This window comes from Salvelinus alpinus, chromosome 2 (genome assembly GCF_045679555.1).
Source record: "Salvelinus alpinus chromosome 2, SLU_Salpinus.1, whole genome shotgun sequence".
In the NCBI taxonomy this organism is placed as follows: domain Eukaryota; kingdom Metazoa; phylum Chordata; class Actinopteri; order Salmoniformes; family Salmonidae; genus Salvelinus; species Salvelinus alpinus.
The window spans coordinates 77,481,230-77,499,592 of NC_092087.1; the positions used below are offsets into that span (position 1 = coordinate 77,481,230).

The 18,363-nt window shown below is 43.8% G+C and overlaps 1 protein-coding gene across 2 annotated transcripts; it reads left to right on the forward strand.

The window, feature by feature from the left end:
• Nucleotides 1-390: 390 nt before the first annotated feature.
• Nucleotides 391-8,673, forward strand: rnaseh2a (ribonuclease H2, subunit A). Of its 2 annotated transcripts, none has more exons than XM_071389390.1 (9): nucleotides 391-502; nucleotides 4,670-4,836; nucleotides 5,056-5,127; nucleotides 5,342-5,468; nucleotides 5,581-5,668; nucleotides 6,097-6,234; nucleotides 6,528-6,615; nucleotides 6,960-7,083; nucleotides 7,860-8,673. In XM_071389390.1, exons 2-9 carry the CDS (start codon nucleotides 4,710-4,712, stop codon nucleotides 8,023-8,025), a joined length of 930 nt encoding a protein of 309 aa, XP_071245491.1. In that variant the 5' UTR covers nucleotides 391-502; nucleotides 4,670-4,709; the 3' UTR covers nucleotides 8,026-8,673. The 2 variants fall into 2 exon arrangements, with proteins under 2 accessions (XP_071245491.1, XP_071245492.1); XM_071389391.1 differs by lacking the exon at nucleotides 391-502 and adding an exon at nucleotides 537-575.
• The last annotated feature ends 9,690 nt before the right edge of the window (nucleotides 8,674-18,363 follow it).

An 18,363-nucleotide genomic window follows, 5' to 3' on the forward strand; every position in this document is an offset into this window, starting at 1 on the left:
GAGGGAGGGGGAGGTGGGAGAGGAGGAGGGAAAGGGACCACTTAGGAAAGGCCGTGTTTTTTGTTGTTGTACCATGTTAACATTCGCTTGAATACCAACCTAAGTGATTCGGTCATGTGTACGTACCTACAATGGGATTTATTTTTTGTGTGAAATATTTGTTGTTCACAGGGGCCAACGTGTGCGAACACACACTAACCATCTCGTTCAACAGAGTGACATTGTTGTTGTCACTCATGTTCAAGTTTCAGGTTTTATTTGTCACATGTACAAGTAGGGAAATGCTTAATTAACATGCAAGCCCTTGAGTTAGACCAGTAAGATGGAAGACTGTTGCTGCCATCCTCCGAGTGTAGAGGTACTGCACTAAAAGAATAGGCATACAACCCAGGGATACAGTGGATGGGACTACAAATCCCACGAAGCCCCGCATGAGGGTCACGTCAGAGATTCCGCGCCAAAATTGACTGACCACCAGACAGTAACATCAACAACACACGGGGTGAGTGGGAATTTTATGTGCTTATCTTTCCTTTTCACTTGCTAAACGGCGTGCATTATTCAACTCAACGCAAGTAAGAAACTAAAATGTTTCTAACATGCATTAAACAAACTGCTTAGCTAGACAGTTAGCCCTAGATCACGACTCTCAGTTCCATTACTAGTACACAAGTCATTTGACGAAGGCGTCTTCTGTATGGGGTGAGGTATATATTCAATAAACAATATATTTCAAGGTGTTTGAAGCTGGTGCACAAAACCGAAAGTAAAAAACGAAACTCAAGCACGGGAAGCATAGAAATCGAGCACATAACAGGTCTACCGCTAATTTAACTTGCTTTAATGAAAGTGGCAGATCTATCATTTCTATGTGAATCTGGGTCACCCAAAAAGTTACACAATGATGCTTTAAAAAGGTGCACTATCGCCCTGCCATTTCCTCGTTGCTAAAATTAATGGTTTGCATTGTTTGTTTGTGACAACACAAGCAAGTATAGTGCAGAGAATCAATGTACCTTCTAAACTGCTGTAAAATATATTTTCCATAAACAAAAATGTATTTTCAACTGTTTGAAGCAGGTGTACAAAACCAAAAGTAGATGCATAAACGAAACTTAAGAACGTGAGGCATAGAAATAGCGCACATAGTCTAGTAAGCGACAGATCTGTTCTAACTTTCAATGAGTGGTCTCTAATTCACATATCTGTGAATTTGGTCGGGTCGCCTAAAAAGTGACATATTGTAGTTTTAAGAGCCACGATGCTTGGTCTGAACATTACCATGCATCGCTTGTGGTACGGTTTTGGAATCATAAGGACTTTGTCTTTCTTACCAGCGAGAAATAATTTTCAAAAAACGAAAAGTTGAATTGATACGACATTTTATAGGGTTAATGTTCCCACAAGGCCACATCTCCATGTTACAGCGCTTGTTGATGGGAAATGTATGGAAGACAGAGGCGACCACCTGTGTCAATTCGCTATCTAGCATGCCCCGAACCCCTGTGTGTAACCGTAACTCGGGAAGTGTAGTTTCTTTGGATGGAGGCACCCATAGTTGTATGGATCTGTGCAAAACTGCTACAGTAAGTGTATTTTTTTATTTGAAAGATTCTTCATTGCTGATGAAAAATAAGGGTAGGGTGTCTGTCCACCCACGAGGTTTGGTGATGAAATGTCACTTATTTATGGTATAAAATACATTTTACCAAGACACATATGATTATTCATGTTCTGAATCGTCCAGTGGGTTCTTTCTTTACCGTACCATTAATATTATATCCAAAAAGTCCGATTTCGTAACCTAATACATCCGATAATAAGCACCGAGCTCTGTTAGAGCTTTCTCGCAGCGATTTTTAGAGGATTTACATGTTGTTGTGGTATTCTGCAAAGTTGTTTCCACTGGTCACAAAAAGCTAAATTAACATGACACGGGCGGAATTATGTCAAAGGCTTTGAAAATAAAAAGCTTGCGGTACTCCGTTGACATTTCAGAGATACGCTTGTTTTTGTGAAACATCTTAGAAAAATTGAATTTCGCATTAACATGAAAAGCGTTTACTAAAATATAAAAATAATGCATGTCCTCTTAAAATCGATATCTATCTTCTATATTGTTTTATGTCACCCGGATTTGAGAAGAAGGATGACTAGTTCAACGGTGAGCCTGTCAGTTAGCCTTAATTCTCGCACAGCATCCAGCCTAGTTGACGCAGTGCGATTTCCATATTCTTTACCACTTTTTATCTCATGCCTCCATTGAATTATTCACCCTAATTTTGGACCTCCTACAAGGGTAAAAACTCCAATAACTTTTGAATGAATTATGATAGAGATATGAGGTTTGGACCATTGGTTTTCTTAGAGGTGAAATGATGCGTTTTTGATTGGACACCCTATTAAGGGCCATATATTTTGAAAGCTGTATCGCGAGCGCTGATTGACGTTTCTAATGTTAAAACACAGCGTGGGGATTGTATACTGAACAAAAATATAAACGCAACATGCAACAATTTCAAAGATTTTACTGAAGTACAGTTCATATTAGGAAATCAGCCAATTGAAATAAATGTATTAGGCTCTAATCTATGGATTTCACATGACTGGGAATACAGATATTACAGATATAAATCTGTTGGTCACAGATACCTTAACAGAAGAGGTAGGGGCGTGGCCCAGAAAACCAGTCAGTATCTGGTGTGACCATTTGCCTCATGCAGCATAACACATCTCCTTTGCATAGAGTTGATCCAGCTGTTGCTTGTGGAATGTTGTGCCAATGAAGTTGCTGGATTTTGGCGGGAACTGGAACACACTGTCATACACCTCAATCCAGGTCATCCCAAACATGCTCAATGGGTGACATGTCTGGTGAGTATGCAGGCCATGGAAGAACTGGGACATTTTCAGCTTCCAGTAATTGTGTACAGGTCCTTGTGACATGGGGCCGTGGATTATCATGCTGAAACATGAGGTGATGGTGGCGAATGAATGGCACGACAATGGGCCTCAGGACCTCGTCATGGTATCTCTGTGCATTCAAATTGCCACCAATAAAATGCAATTGTGTTTGTTGTCCTTATCTTATGCCTGTCCATACCATAACCCCACCATGGGGAACCCTTTTCACAACGTTGACATCAGCAAATCCCTCGCCCACACAACACCATACACGTTGTCTGCGGTAGTGAGGCCGGTTGGATGTACTGCCAAATTCTCTGAAATGAGGATGGTGGAGAAATTAACATTACATTATCTGGCAACAGCTCTGGTGGACATTCCTGCAGTCAGCATGCCCATTGCACGCTCCCTCAACTTGAGACATCTGTGGCATTGTGTTGTGTGACACAACTGCACATTTTAGAGTGGTCTTTTATTGTCCCCAGGACAAGGTGCACCTGTGCAATGATCATGCTGTTTAATCAGCTTCTTGGTATTGCACACCTGTCAGGTGGATGGATTATCTTGGCAATGGAGAAATGCTCACAAACAGGGATGTAAACAGAAATAAGCTTTTTGTGCGTATGGAACATTACTGGGAACTTTCATTTCAGCTTATGAAACATGGGACCAACACTTAAAATGTTACGTTTTTGTTGAGTATAGTTGACATGGGCCAGTCGTGGGCGAAGCTAACCACTGAAAACTGGCCTGACTTCTTTTAGTGACTGGCTTAAATATACTTCCGTAACTCACCAAAGTAAAGATGTTAGAGTGCTGGGTCACGGTTGTCATTCCTCCAAAATACTTTGCATACTGCCACAGACTAGCTTAAGTCCACGTGCATGCATCGGGTTTGCACTACTACCGACACATGCACGTGTTACTTCTACTGTGAATGGTTCACAGGTCAGCTGTTTGTTCACCCACAGCCGCCCGGAATTACTAGTAAGCCATCCACAACCGCTTGACTATATGTGATAAAGTGGAAATCTGAGGCCCGCATCCGACCCTAACCCGCTAATATAGAAGACAGCGGAACGATTTTGTTGTCAGGGGGTGCCAGATTTTTTTTAAGCCTATGTTTGTGCTTATAATTTCTGACATTTGTGTTGGCTATTTGTTTGTCTATAATTAGATACATGCAGCTTCTCCTCTGTCATTATATGTTTCCCTAGAAGTAACCCCCTGCTCACCAGAATCATATATGGATAGAATGAATGATTCAATCTAGTTGACATCAGTAAAGGTTCCTTTGTCATTTTTGCTTCTTTCACAGAGGAAAGACGTTTAGGGACCAGTGAGAGAATTTTATAACGAAAACAAAACGGGAACCATTTTCTGTGCAACATTTCCAAATTATACCAGTTTTACCAGTTGTAAGGATATAGAAAGCTGTGTCCACCCATGCTCCCTTTATCTACACAATATTTAAAGACCCTAAACCTGCCCCTCCCTGCGGATATAACCTGGGGACTGCGGATTATGAGTCAACCCACCCATCACTATTCTACTGTTATTTCTAGCTGGTTATATCTTGTAATTGCTTGCTTACAATTTGATTGCTATTTCATGTTTCAAAATGTCAACATAGCTACTCACCAAGACCCTTGAAATGTTAGTTACAGTTGTTTAGGCTACGTATCCTTTACAGTTGTTTACAGATCACTTGTTGTTTACAGTGTACTTTCTCTGTACAGTTGTTTACAGCTCTTGTTGTTTACAGTTGATTACAGACTTACAGAAACAGACAGTGGAAGGTCAGCATGGATCTCGGTGAGTTTGAAGCAGACAACTCGGTGAGCTGTCGCCTGGCTTCAGCAATACCCGACGCCTGCAAGACAGAAGACTGCTGTTTGGGTATCGATGAAGCCGGCAGGGGCCCTGTACTGGGTGAGTGGGCCTCCTTTTCAAATGTCATGGATCACTAGTCCATGTTAACTAATCTATTTTTACGTTTACATTTTGGTCATTTAGCAGATACTATTTAAAAAATGGATTGGCTCCTATTCAAACGTCATGGATCACTTAGTAGGTCACTGAATGTCTGTTATCTAGTTGCTTGGTCATCATTTGATGTTGCTTGCTAATATCGTGCATTTGCTCCACCAGGACCCATGGTCTACGGAATATGTTTCTGTCCCGTCGCCAAAAAGGAAGCTCTGAAGGACTTAAAAGTGGCAGGTAAGTTCATGATATTTCTTTTTTTAAAGATATATACAATAACATTCAAGAGGAATCCATTAAATAATTCGTTCATATACGTGTCGTGAAGGATGCCTGTGTGACTGTATTGTACATGTCTGTGTCTCTAGTGACAAACCTTTTGAGGATCAACAAAGTTGATTCATGCATCTGTTTGTTGTACAATGATGAGTTACTGTGTCTCCTTTTCTAGACTCGAAGACATTGACAGAGGCACAGAGAGAGGATTTATTCCGCAAGCTGGACGAGGCCAAGAGCTTTGTAGGCTGGGCTCTTCAGATACTCTCACCCAACACTATCTCTACCAGCATGCTGCAGAGGTATTTAAACACATACTGTACTACACACACACACACACACAGAGAAAGAGACACAGAGAGCGAACAACCAAACACACACACAGATAATTCTAACCGTTCTGCTCTTCCACAGGTCAAAATACAACCTGAATGCTCTCTCTCATGACGCAGCCATTGGCCTGGTACAGTTCGCCCTGGACAGTGGAGTACAGCTCAAAGAGGTACGGTACAAAGCATCTTGGTTATTTTAAACCATACATACAAACACACCAATACTGTCAATACAACATAACAAACCCTCGAAATGTTCTTTCTGCCCTTCTCTTTTCTCTCGCTTTGTCTTTCTATATTCCTTTTTATGCCTCCCTTGCTTTATCCCTTTCTCTCTATCGTATTCACTACCCTTCCAGCTATATAGACATGTTCTTTTTACTCATTATTTACTATGTATTTATTCCTTTTGTCACTATTTCTGTTTTTGTTATTTTATTTTGTATCTTTAACTGCATTGTTGGAAAAGGACCCGTAAGTAAGCATTTCCCTGTTGTTTACGACGCATGTGACAAATGAAATGTAATTTGATTCATTTAACCAACCTTTTATTACTACCCTGTCCCTTGTCCTCTCTCCCTCTCCCTGTGTGTGACAGGTGTTTGTGGACACGGTGGGTCCTGCAGAGAAGTACCAGGAGAAGCTGTCCCAGCGGTTCCCCGGGGTGGAAGTGACCGTACGACCCAAAGCCGACTCCCTCTTCCCCATAGTCAGCGCTGCCAGTATCTGTGCCAAGGTTAGATGGCACGCTAATGACAAACGCTTCCTTTGTTTTGAATCGTTTCCTCTCTTTGTCTCCTGTACCTCGAGACCAGGGATCTGAAAGTACTGGGGTGAAGGGTTTTGTCCCAGATTAGCAGTCCTCTTCAGGAGCAGGATTGAGGTAGCCCGAGTGCCAGTTTGTTTATGCTATCATGCCAACTTCTTGTCAAACCTTGACAGCGATTAAGTTGACAGGCGCACAAACAGACCTGGGACCAGGCTAAGAAGGAGGATCACTGGCCTAAATGGTATCTGCTGCTCCCTCAGGTGGCCAGGGACCATTCAGTAAAAGACTGGAACTTTCCAGAAGACCTAGGAGAGGTGGATGCAGACTACGGCTCCGGTTACCCCAACGGTCAGTAGGGAAACACTTTAGGGAAAATCTTCACCCATCACACACTCTTTTTCATGGCTTGGCAACACTGGAACAATATATAAAGTTCAGCATCTTGTATTGAATCCCAGTTTGGTCAAATTTGATGCCTTTTCTTTTGTCCTTTAATGGTAGAATGTGCAGAGACCATCGTTTAAATGTTGTATTATTCTGCAATTTTAAAAGTCATGGCTGGTAAAGGATGGAGGCCCATCTTTTGTGTTAAATAGAAGTTTGTAGAAATACAGTCGTGTTGTAGTGCTGTAATGGTAGAATTTGTTTAAAATAAAGTAGAATTGACTTTTTTCTTGTTGTTGTGTGTCCAGACCCGAAGACGAAGGCGTGGCTGTTGAAAGAGCTTGACCCGGTGTTTGGCTACCCTCAGTTTGTCAGGTTCAGCTGGAGCACCACACAGACCCTGCTGGACAGCAAGGCTGTCACCGTACACTGGTGAGGAGAGATGGGCTAGGGGGACTGGGGTGGGATGAGGGTCTGCGTTGAGAGAGGGGGTACAGGTGAAGAAGGGGTTGGAGAGGGGCCAGGGAAGGGAGTGGTAGATGGTGAAAAGTGCTCAGTGTTTACACTATATTCTTTTTTTTTTTCTTTTTTTTTTTAATTTTTTATCCCCTTTTCTCCCCAATTTTCGTGGTATCCAATCGCTAGTAATTACTATCTTGTCTCATCGCTACAACTCCCGTACGGGCTCGGGAGAGACGAAGGTCGAAAGTCATGCGTCCTCCGAAGCACAACCCAACCAAGCCGCACTGCTTCTTAACACAGCGCGCCTCCAACCCGGAAGCCAGCCGCACCAATGTGTCGGAGGAAACACCGTGCACCCGCCCCCCTCGGTTAGCGCGCACTGCGCCCGGCCCGCCACAGGAGTCGCTGGAGCGCGATGAGACAAGGATATCCCTACCGGCCAAACCCTCCCTAACCCGGACGACGCTAAGCCAATTGTGCGTCGCCCCACGGACCTCCCGGTCGCGGCCGGCTGCGACAGAGCCTGGGCGCGAACCCAGACTCTGGTGGCGCAGCATAGCACTGCGATGCAGTGCTCTAGACCACTGCGCCACCCGGGAGGCCGTTTACACTATATTCTACTAATGTATTTTAGTACTATACACGTGTTTCAGCTTTGTGAAAAGGGAAGAGGCTAGTGTAATGTGAAAGCTGTGTTTGTTTACATTCAGTAGAACAAGTTCACATAACTATTTGTGTGTAATCAGGGATGATGATGAGGAGGATGGGGAGAAGACTGCAGCCCGTCAGAACAACACCTCCATGCTCTCCTACTTCAAGGCAGGCTCCAAGACCTCCGCCCAGCAGAGCAACACACACCAGACACACCGCTTCTTCAAAGAGAGGAGACTGCAGAGCCTGGCCACACTCTGAGACAAGGAGAGGAATACACACACCCACTGAGACATGGTGCACAACACACATTCTGTTTAAAGTCTCTGTCCACTGTTTCCAGATGTATATGAAATGTGACCTATACTTAATTACAATATTACTGAAATAGTGTTCCTTCTAAAAAATTGGGTATCAAGTGTGTTAAAAAGCAGCTTTTCTGTGTTGGAATGGTGTGGGTGTACCCCAACAGCAGAAGGGTGTGGTTGTATACTGGTCATTAAAAATATTAATGCGAGTAGACCGCCTACTTGCCAGCTCCTCCTCAGGAGGCGGGCTTTTCTGTGTTTTTTTTGCTCCAATTTATTATTTGGCCACAAATACGAGTATAGGACGAGTCAACAACATTATTTGAGTTAACAGAATATTAACTTTCAAAAAAGTGACATTTTCACTGGACAGTTACTTAAAGATATGTAGAGGAGCACACACATACTTCACTGCAGATGTAGAATACAAGCGTTTTTTACGGCTGTGCCTATGACCACAAGCCTTTCTATAGACGGTTTGCTGTGAAGACCACTGACTGAAGGATCGATTGAAAAGGACTTGGAGCCCAACTTCATGAACTTTGTTGTCACTTGAATAATACTTTAATGTGAAATAAATTGAAAAAATATTGTTTCTAAATACTTGTCTATTTCTTTCATAGAGTTCAGCAAAGGAAATAGTGTTTAGTTCAGGTATGTTTTTATTTTTGCATTAGTGAATACTGCAGTTGGTGGGTAGTGCTCTACTTTCATATTCCCACACTGCCCCCATGTGGTGAAAAACATACACTTCCAAGATATGTTTCAAGTAAATCCTCCCGAACAATCTTGCTGTTGCCTTTATACGAGTTATACACCACGACGTTCCATAGGTACTGGAAATCACCATTTACTTGAATAATTAGGAAGTGTTCAGGAAGTCATGAAGATAATACATTTTTTTAAGCGTAAGTACAGCTCCTATTATGACTGCCTACTACTATTCTAATGCTTCATACTCAGTGACAAGACAAGTAATACCTAGAGGCCTCCAGTTATCATAAATGCATATTAATACAAGATATACTATACTGAGTTTACCTGAGAAAATACTAGTGATATTTGCATAGAGTAAATAAAGTGACAGTTGTATAAATTACATTTATACGCAATAGATTAGGTATACAAGTCTGATTATTGTCTTGTTAACTAAAAAGATAGCGAGTTTGGCATTGCATCAAGTGTCCGCTGGTAATTTTCTCCCTCTGAATCTCTGAACTCAACTCATACAGTCTTGGGCATCCTCTGTTGTTGACATGGCAACCGGGTTTACATCATGCGTCTTATAATCTTCAGAAATTCCATCTTCTGTTTTCCCCCTGGGAGTTGAGTGTGACTCGGGTAAATTGAAATTCCCTGCATCTCACCAAGTTTTCTTCTGGGCTTTATTCAGCAGACACTAGTCAACACAGGTGTCTATAGGTATGACCAAAATACACACAACAAGTTAGCACAAGTGTTCAGCTACGTATCTAAGGCGTTAGCTAGCCTATTCATTGTCCGTTAGCCTTCATTGCCCTTCTGCTTGGAATCCACCATCTTCTTCCCCATGTTCATAGCCACAGTGGACACAGCGAAGGAGGAGAGGATGATGATGGATGTGCCTACAAACTGTGTGGAGGCCCCTCTGGGGGCTGCCTTCATGGCCCTCCTGGGAAGGGAGTCAGGGTCTGCAGCCTGGGCCACCATGGTTGCAATGGGCTCCATGGATTTCTCTGGTGTTCTGGTAGAGACTGGTGCTCAGATACTTCTGGAGCTGATGGTTAAGTTCTCTTGCCCCACAAAGAGCTGCTTCTGGGGCTGGGACTCTCTTTGGTCCAGTGGAGCTCAGGCAAACATCCGGGGACTGGAGGAGGCTAAATCCACTTGCCCACTCCGAGAGCTGCTTCTGGGCCTGGAAACTCAACACTGACTGCCTCTTCTGGACGCCTCAAATCAGGTAAACATCCAGTCTACAGTCCACACAGTAAGTAATGTCCTAGTTCAGCCTTGATCCCTCTAGTCTCTCCTGTCTGCCTTTTATAACCTCCCAAGCCTGTTCCCATGGAGCTCTACCTCAAATCCCTCTGAGTTAGCCCTGTCTGTGTCCGGCTGCGTCAATGTGATTGTAAATAGATTAGGACAACCGGCTGACATTGGAGAGCGCTAAGCTTTATCAGTGTCATGACTGTCTTGTGAGGATCCAAATAGGTCAGATCAGCTTTGCAATAAACAACTTCAACCAGACTCCCTCTCACCTGCAGAGGGGGGGGAGGAAGGAACTGCTGGGGTTTAATTGTAAATCAAGGACCGAACATTCAGCATCTCCCTCTCCAATGTTCACCAGAGGAATGTGCCTTTGTCCTAAGAAGATTTTTCCCACCAAAAATCTAAAACTTTCAAATGCAACTATTGGAACAATATTTCTAACATAGAACAAGGGGAATGGGCAGAGGTGACCTAAAATAACACTACTGTTATATTGTGATGTCATTACAAATGTTATAAAGGAAACTCTGTAACTTGAAAAGTATACACACTATAAGTACGAAGTTTCCATCCTCTGCGATGTGCTATAAGAAAAATGATGAAAGTATTTTTGTTAAGAGAGGGACATGATTTTAGGAGCCATAAGAGATAATAGTTTTACATAACTTTGCACAGTGACATGCCACGCCCCTGAGTGAGGTCAGAGAGCATGTCAGCCTGACGGAACCGCCCTTTCTAACAAACTGTATAAAATTATGGGTTAAGAATTAACATATCAGACCAGAGAGACATTGAGCTACAGCTCACGTTTAAAGTGGTTTGAACTCTGAATCTCAACACGAGGTAGAGATGATAAACTCCCCTCCCGGACAATCACACGTACGGCTGATTAGCTGTTCTAAGTAAAGTATCTAGAAAAACCGAATTTAAGTGGGACAATTCTACTACTCTCTTCAAACCATCAGATTTCTTTACTCTCATCACCCCACTGGCAACCATCAACACGGCTGGTTAGCCTATCTTCAAAGAAGCATCTTTCCAGAGTGAATGGAAGTAGAATGAACTCTATAGTTCTGTTCAGGACTACACGAGAAGTCACCGGATACCGGGCGACTGCAGAGGAGAACAACAGTAGAAGACGGGTGGAGACCCCTTTTGGACAATCAGAGCCTTACAAGCGTGCTGCAAAAGGCCCAAAACCCTTTCCAAGAAGGCCCTGTCTACCGAGAGAAACAAAGGATTTTCACGTAAATACATTCATGATTGCTTACTTCAAGCGGCGGTGGTTCGTGTGCAAAGTGAGAGTAGTTTCTAAATGTACCAACCTTAAGTGTCTCTGTCCCTCTCTCTCTCGCCCTCGCCATGTCTTTTTGTAACAAGCAGCCATATTGTTGTCAGTCCGCTAGGGACCTGTTTCTTATATATTAAGTGTGTATGTTTATCCTGTGTTACCATTTAGTTAACTAGTAAATAAATAATTAAACTAATTTGTGTAGTATTGAATCATAAGTAAGGCTCGGGTTTTTGCAGATACAAGATGACGACTGTTCAGAATGAGGATATGGTACGAGGTTATGATTAAAACGTTGACTGTTTATGGATGTGATAGGTAAAGACCTTTAGAGTTTAATTCGGTAGATGGTAAAATAAAAATAACCCCTCTTGTGGTGCCCCAAATCCTAATGAGTTAATTGTGACATGATTAATTGAATCGGGTAACAATTAAACATAGTTAGCTGATTAGATAAATAACAGTCATCAGATTAATAAAAGTAAGGTGACAACACCAGCACCAGCGGCCAAAGTCGCTCAATGAGTTTAATAGAAGAACCGCTGCTGTGCCAAACTGCCGGAGGTGAATGGAGACGATCAGAGGATACCATTTCCTTCTGTTGCTGTGGGTGTTTGTGTGTTGTCCACTGTATTAACGCGAGTAGGACCACCTGGCCTCTCGATCCAGTATCGTCCTGACCTAACCTCTGGTAGAGACATAAGAGGGTATTCTTCAAAGCAGGTTCAATGAGTTAGTCAGATAACTTCATTAAACATCCAGATATAACTATTGATGTTCTGGTTCATTAGAAAGCTAAACTTAGATATGTTGTTTTTGGTTGTTGATTCAGTTAAGACCATATCTATTCTAAGCGTATCTTAAAATATTCCGGCAAGTTAGCTGGCTAAGTTATTGCTCCTGCTCTGTAGTATACCCCTCTGGTGGTCCTCCTGGGGTTCATAAAGTGGAAAACACAACACACTAACAAACCACAGAAAACGAGAGAAGGAAATGGTACAGGTCAGGTCAAGAGAGTAGGCTACCTAGCCATCCAAAAGAGGGGCTTTATAATCTAATATTGCTAGTTTTATCTAGGCTACTGTCTGTGCTTGTTCTAATAAAGGAAAAACACTTATGTAAAACCAGTGGCGTAGGAGAGAGTAGGTCACGTGTCTTGCCTAACAGTCATAAATTCCCCTACAAGCCACATTTTTCTTCCTTGAACAGAACTTGATAAAAACAGTGGGGCATTTAATCAGTGGAATAGGATCGCGTGTCAGTGGCGAAATAAACATTTATACGGTAACCGTGCTCCCCTCACAGAAAACAAGGCAATGTACGGTTTTGGGACCAGAAGGTGCATCGAGGTGACTGGGAAGTTGGAACCTAACCAACTAAGTTACGATAACTCACCAGGTGCAACGTTCGAATCCTAGGCCGTTATATAGCTGCAATACAGCAGAAACATCGGCCCTTAGCTCATGCTTTCAGCACCGTGGACAGCGTCATGGCGCCAGGAATAGGGCTACCTCGGTAACCTAGGCAACGCCGGGTCCACGGTCACTAATCCCCGCGGCTCTTAATTGTCGTAATGAGATTGGTATGTTGGCTGTTCTTTTCCGCTTCTGGCATAGAACACTGAACACATCATGAGTCATGACATTAGGCCTCTGAATCTGGGAGAACCTTCTGTTACGGAAAATTACACAACATCGCCAGGTTTTAGGGTGTATCACATTTGCACATTTTAGTCATTTAGCAGAAGCTCTGATCCAGAGCGACCTACAGGAGCAATTCGGATTAATGCCTTGCTCAAGGGCACATTGGCAGAGTGTCACCTAGTCGGCTCTGGGATTCGAACCAGCGACCATTGTGCTACCCAGTTTATCATACGCCACCATCTATTGTCTCAGCATCAGATGAATTCCAGTCAGGGTTTGGGTCAAATCCATTTCAATTCCAGAAAGTAAACCCAATTCCAATTCTCTTCAATGCCTTTCCATTTTCAATGAGGATAATGTGGAATTGGAATTTGGTTTCCTTTCTGAATTGACTGGAATTAAAATGGGAATTGACCCCAACCATGATTGCAGTTTTTCTTAATGTAGCTACAAGCAATAATACATCACCAGCCAGGTGGTGCCCATAGGAGATGTGTTAGGATTCAGGTGATGATTAAGGCATTGCGAATAACAGGCTAAATCTGACCACTGATGCATAGGCCTATGTTTAAAGCCCCTTTATGACACCACCCTGGAGGTAGGATCAAATAGTATGAGTAGGACCACACTGATGACACAGGAGCTATGAACACGATACATAGTCGGGATTCAGAGATGAGTAATGCACTATTCAGAGGGGTTGGGTTAAATGCGGAAGACACATTTCAGTTGAATGCATTCAGTTGTACAACTGACTAGGTATCCCCCTTTCTCTTAAATGGGATGTAGGGTGCCATTTCAGACACACCATAGAGTATCTGATTTCTCCATCTATTCTGGTGGTATTGTGTCCATGGCATCCACGTCAATCACTGGTCACCATGGTAATCTATTGGTTTGGATGGAATAGAAGGGAGGAAACTTTTCCAGTTAGTTAGATATGCCTATGCTGCTATCAATACATACTCTGGGGTCAGATCAGGTCATGCCCAGTTCAAAAGAATAGAGATGAGTTACATAGATCTTAAGTTAAAGAACAGAGTCCCAGGTTCCAAGTGAAATTCCAAGTGATTCTGTGTCAAGGACCACCTGGTCCACACTGACTCAGGCAAATGATCTGGAAGACATGGATCTGGTTAAATCCTCCTATTAGATCTCCGATCTATGACATGTTGTAGTGTCAATAAAGTGCCTACTGAAAGAGCCCTGCTATCCTCATCGTTGCCTTCCAGATGCCGAGATGGAGGCGAGGAGAGAGGACGCAATAAAATAGTTTTGCTGTCCTAGCAGTTAGTGCTGCGAAACCCGACACGTATGTACTTCCTAGTGCTACCAGAGTCCACCGGAGTCAGCATGGGTTCGAATCTGACCCGTGGTCTTCTGACTCGCACTCTCCCTCTTTTCCTGGGTCCTCTTCACTATACCAAACATACATTAAACCCTTAGAAAATATACATTTCAAGAGAATACTTATGATTTGATTTTCCTTTGAGATTCACCTCTTGAGAATCTTGTGTGGACCGACTAGGTAACATCTAATTTGCGGAATTACGTGAAATTGAAATACTGTATTTCCGAAATGAATAACCCCAGTCTCAGTCTTACTGCAGGGACACCCCTCTACCACAAGGTGCTGCTGTTGCACTGAAGTGAACATGTATTGTGGGTAAACCACCTTGATGATGTAGACATCAATAAAGCCCAGTGGGTTATGGGGACATAATGTTAGTTACTGCTACTGTGATGTCCTGATGTCTTGGAGGGAGGGAGGGAGGACGAGAGAGAGAAAGAGTGGGAGAGAGGGAGAGCGAGAGAGAGATTAAAGTGTATTATGGTATCAGGCTGTGTACAAAGGGACACCTTCACATGCGGTCACAGTCAGAGATGAGGGGAAGGGACGGAGTAGTACGAGTCTTTAACACAGCCAGGTACAGGCCTCCAACAGATGTCACAGCCAGGTAGAGGCCTCCAACAGATGTCACAACCAGGTACAGGCCTCCAACAGATGTCACAGCCAGGTAGAGGCCTCCAACAGATGTCACAACCAGGTACAGGCCTCCAACAGATGTCACAGCCAGGTAGAGGCCTCCAACAGATGTCACAACCAGGTAGAGGCCTACAACAGATGTCACAACCAGGTAGAGGCCTACAACATATGTCACAGCCAGGTAGAGCATTGGCATTGGCATTAATACAGAGTTGGACCCCCTTTGCTGCTATAACAGCCTCCACTCTTCTGGGATGGTTTTCCACTAAATGTTGGAACATTGCTTGGGGGACTTGCTTCCATTCAGCCACAAGAGTATTAATGAGGAGTATTGGGCGATTAGGCCTGGCTCGCAGTCGGCGTTCCAATTACTCCCAAAGGTGTTCGATGGGGTTGAGGTCAGGGCTCTGTGCAGGCCAGTCAAGTTCTTCCACACTGATCTTGACAAACCATTTCTGTATGGACCTTGCTTTGTGCATGGGGGCATTGTCATTGTCAAGCCAGGTAGAGGCCTCCAACAGATGTCACAGCCAGGTATAAGCCTACAACAGATGTCACAGCCAGTTAGAGCCAGGTAGAGGTCTACAACAGATGTCACAGCCAGGTAGAGGCCTACAACAGATGTCACAGCCAGGTAGAGGCCTCCAACAGATGTCACAGCCAGGTAGAGGACTACAACAGATGTCACAGCCAGGTAGAGGCCTACAACAGATGTCACAGCCAGGTAGAGGCCTACAACAAATGTCACAGCCAGGTAGAGGCCTACAACAGATGTCACAGCCAGGTAGAGCCAGGTAGAGGCCTACAACAAATGTTAAAGCCAGGTAGAGGCCTCCAACAGATGTCACAGCCAGGTAGGGGCCTACAACAGATGTCACAGCCAGGTAGAGGCCTACAACAGATGTCACAGCCAGGTAGAGGCCTCCAACAGATGTCACAGCCAGGTAGGGGCCTACAACAGATGTCACAGCCAGGTAGAGGCCTACAACAGATGTCACAGCCAGGTAGAGGCCTACAACAGATGTCACAGCCAGGTAGGGCCAGGTAGAGCCCTACAACAGATGTCACAGCCAGGTAGAGGCCTACAACAGATGTCACAGCCAGGTAGAGGCCTACAACCATGTCACAACTGGAGACAAATGACTGGAGACAAAATCATAGGCATTAATATAGAGTTGGTCCCTCCCTTTGCTGTTATAACAGCCTCAACTCTTCTGGGAAGGCTTTCCACTAGATGTTGGAACATTGCTGGGGGGACTTGCTTCATTCAGCCACAAGAGTATTAGTGAGGAGTATTGGGTGATTAGGCCTGGCTCGCAGTCGGCGTTCCAATTACTCCCAAAGGTGTTCGATGGGGTTGAGGTCAGGGCTCTTTGCAGGCCAGTCAAGTTCTTCCACACCGATCTCGAAAAACAATTTCTGAATGGACCTTGCTTTGTGCACGGGGGCATTGTCATGCTGAAACAGAAAGAGGCCTTTCCCAAATGGTCGTCACAAACTTGGAAGCACAGAATCTTCAATGTCTTTGTATGCTGTAGCGGTAAGATTTCCCTTCACTGGAACTAATGTGCCTAGCCTGAACCATGAAGAACAGCCCAGACCATTATTCCTCCTCCACCAAACTTTACAGTTGGCTCTATGCATTTGGGCAGGTAGCATTCTACTGGCATCCGCCAAACCAAGATGCGTCCGTCGGACTGCTCGATGGTGAAGCGTGATTCATCACTCCAGAGAATACGTTTCCACTGCTCAAGAGTCCAATGGCGGCGAGCTCTACACCACTCCAGCCGACGCTTGGCATTGCGCATGGTGATCTAAGGCTTGTGTGTAGCTACATGGCCATGGAAACCCATTTTATGAAGCTCCCGATTAACAGTTCTTGTGCTGACGTTGCGTCCAGAGGCAGTTTGGAACTTGGCAGTCAGTGATGCCACCGAGGACAGATGATTTTTATGCGCTATGTGCTTCAGCACTCGGCGGTCCCGTTCGGTGAGCTTGTGTGGCCTCCCACTTCGCGGCTGAGCCGTTGTTGCTCCTAGACGTTTCCGCTCCACAATAACAGCACTTACAGTTGACCGGGGCAGCTCTAACAGGGCAGAAATTTAACGAACTGACTTGTTGGAAAGGTGGCATCCTATGACGGTGCCACGTTGAAAGTCACTGAGCTCTTCAGTATGGGCCATTCTACTGCCAATGTTTGACTATGGAGATTGCATGGCTGTGCATTCTATTTTACAGCAATGGGTGTGGCTGAAATAGCCGAATGCACTAATTTGAAGAGGTGTCCACATACGTTTATATATATATATATATATAGTGTATTTAAACATTTAACGAAACAGTAATATGAGATCTGGGCTCTGGTCAAAAGTAGTGTACTATATAGAGAATAGGGTGCCATCTGGGACGAGACCTAAGTCTAACCAAGCACTATGGCATGAGGCTAGATTTATGATGGGTTGAATGTTTATGTTAAATATACAGGAAACAAACATTCCATTCCAGCTAAACAATGGATATATAGCATTTTTCAACAAAACCCATTTTAATACACATCTGATACCTATACATTTAAAATCTGGAAAACAGTCATATTTTACAAACAAATAAAGTTACCCATAAGCATTCATTTCTGATGTAAAAACACAAATGGGAAACATTTGTGTAAATAGCGTTTTGGAAATAAACTCTTCAAATCTACCTTTCCGTTCTAGTCCAATTCCAATTCTCTTCCATCCTCTCCTCTATTTCTGTATCTGATTCACTAACAGTCTCCTTGCCTCTGTAATGATCTGATAGGTCTGAGCATTATGTCAGATGTCAACTATGCCACCTGCTTTTAAAGATCAAGGAAAGGAAACGAGGAGGAAGGAAGCCAGTTTTATTTTGAACTCCAACACCTCCTCACTCTGTTTCTCTCCTCTCCACCCCTTCTCTCTCTCTGTCTTTATCGCCCCTCATCTCTCTTTCCCTCTCCACCCCTTCTCTCTCTCTGTCTTTATCTCCCCTCATCTTTCTTTCTCTCTGTTTCTCTCCTCTCCACCCCTTCTCTCTCTCTGTCTTTATCTCCCCTCATCTTTCTTTCTCTCTGTTTCTCTCCTCTCCACCCCTTCTCTCTCTCTGTCTTTATCTCCCCTCATCTTTCTTTCTCTCTGTTTCTCTCCTCTCCACCCCTTATCTCTCTGTCTTTATCTCCCCTCATCTTTCTTTCTCTCTTTCCCTCTCCTCCCCTTTCGTTCGCTTTCTGTTTCTCTCTCCCTCATTCCCTCTTTCCCTCCTCTCTCTCTTCTCTCTCCCTCTCTTTCTCCTAGTCTATGGAGTCTGACTGACGATGGTTCTCCCGTGGGACTTGTAGTCTGCTGGTATTTTATTTAGTGCCTCTTCTCTTCTCCCAGGCTTTTA

Bases quoted from the DNA above. Each gene is read 5' to 3' on its own strand.
- rnaseh2a (XM_071389390.1), top strand. From the start codon at position 4,710: ATGGATCTCGGTGAGTTTGAAGCAGACAACTCGGTGAGCTGTCGCCTG. The intron at 5,669-6,096 runs GTACGGTACAAA...TGTGTGTGACAG, and splicing joins GTGGAGTACAGCTCAAAGAG to GTGTTTGTGGACACGGTGGG. The intron at 6,616-6,959 runs GTCAGTAGGGAA...TTGTGTGTCCAG, and splicing joins CGGCTCCGGTTACCCCAACG to ACCCGAAGACGAAGGCGTGG.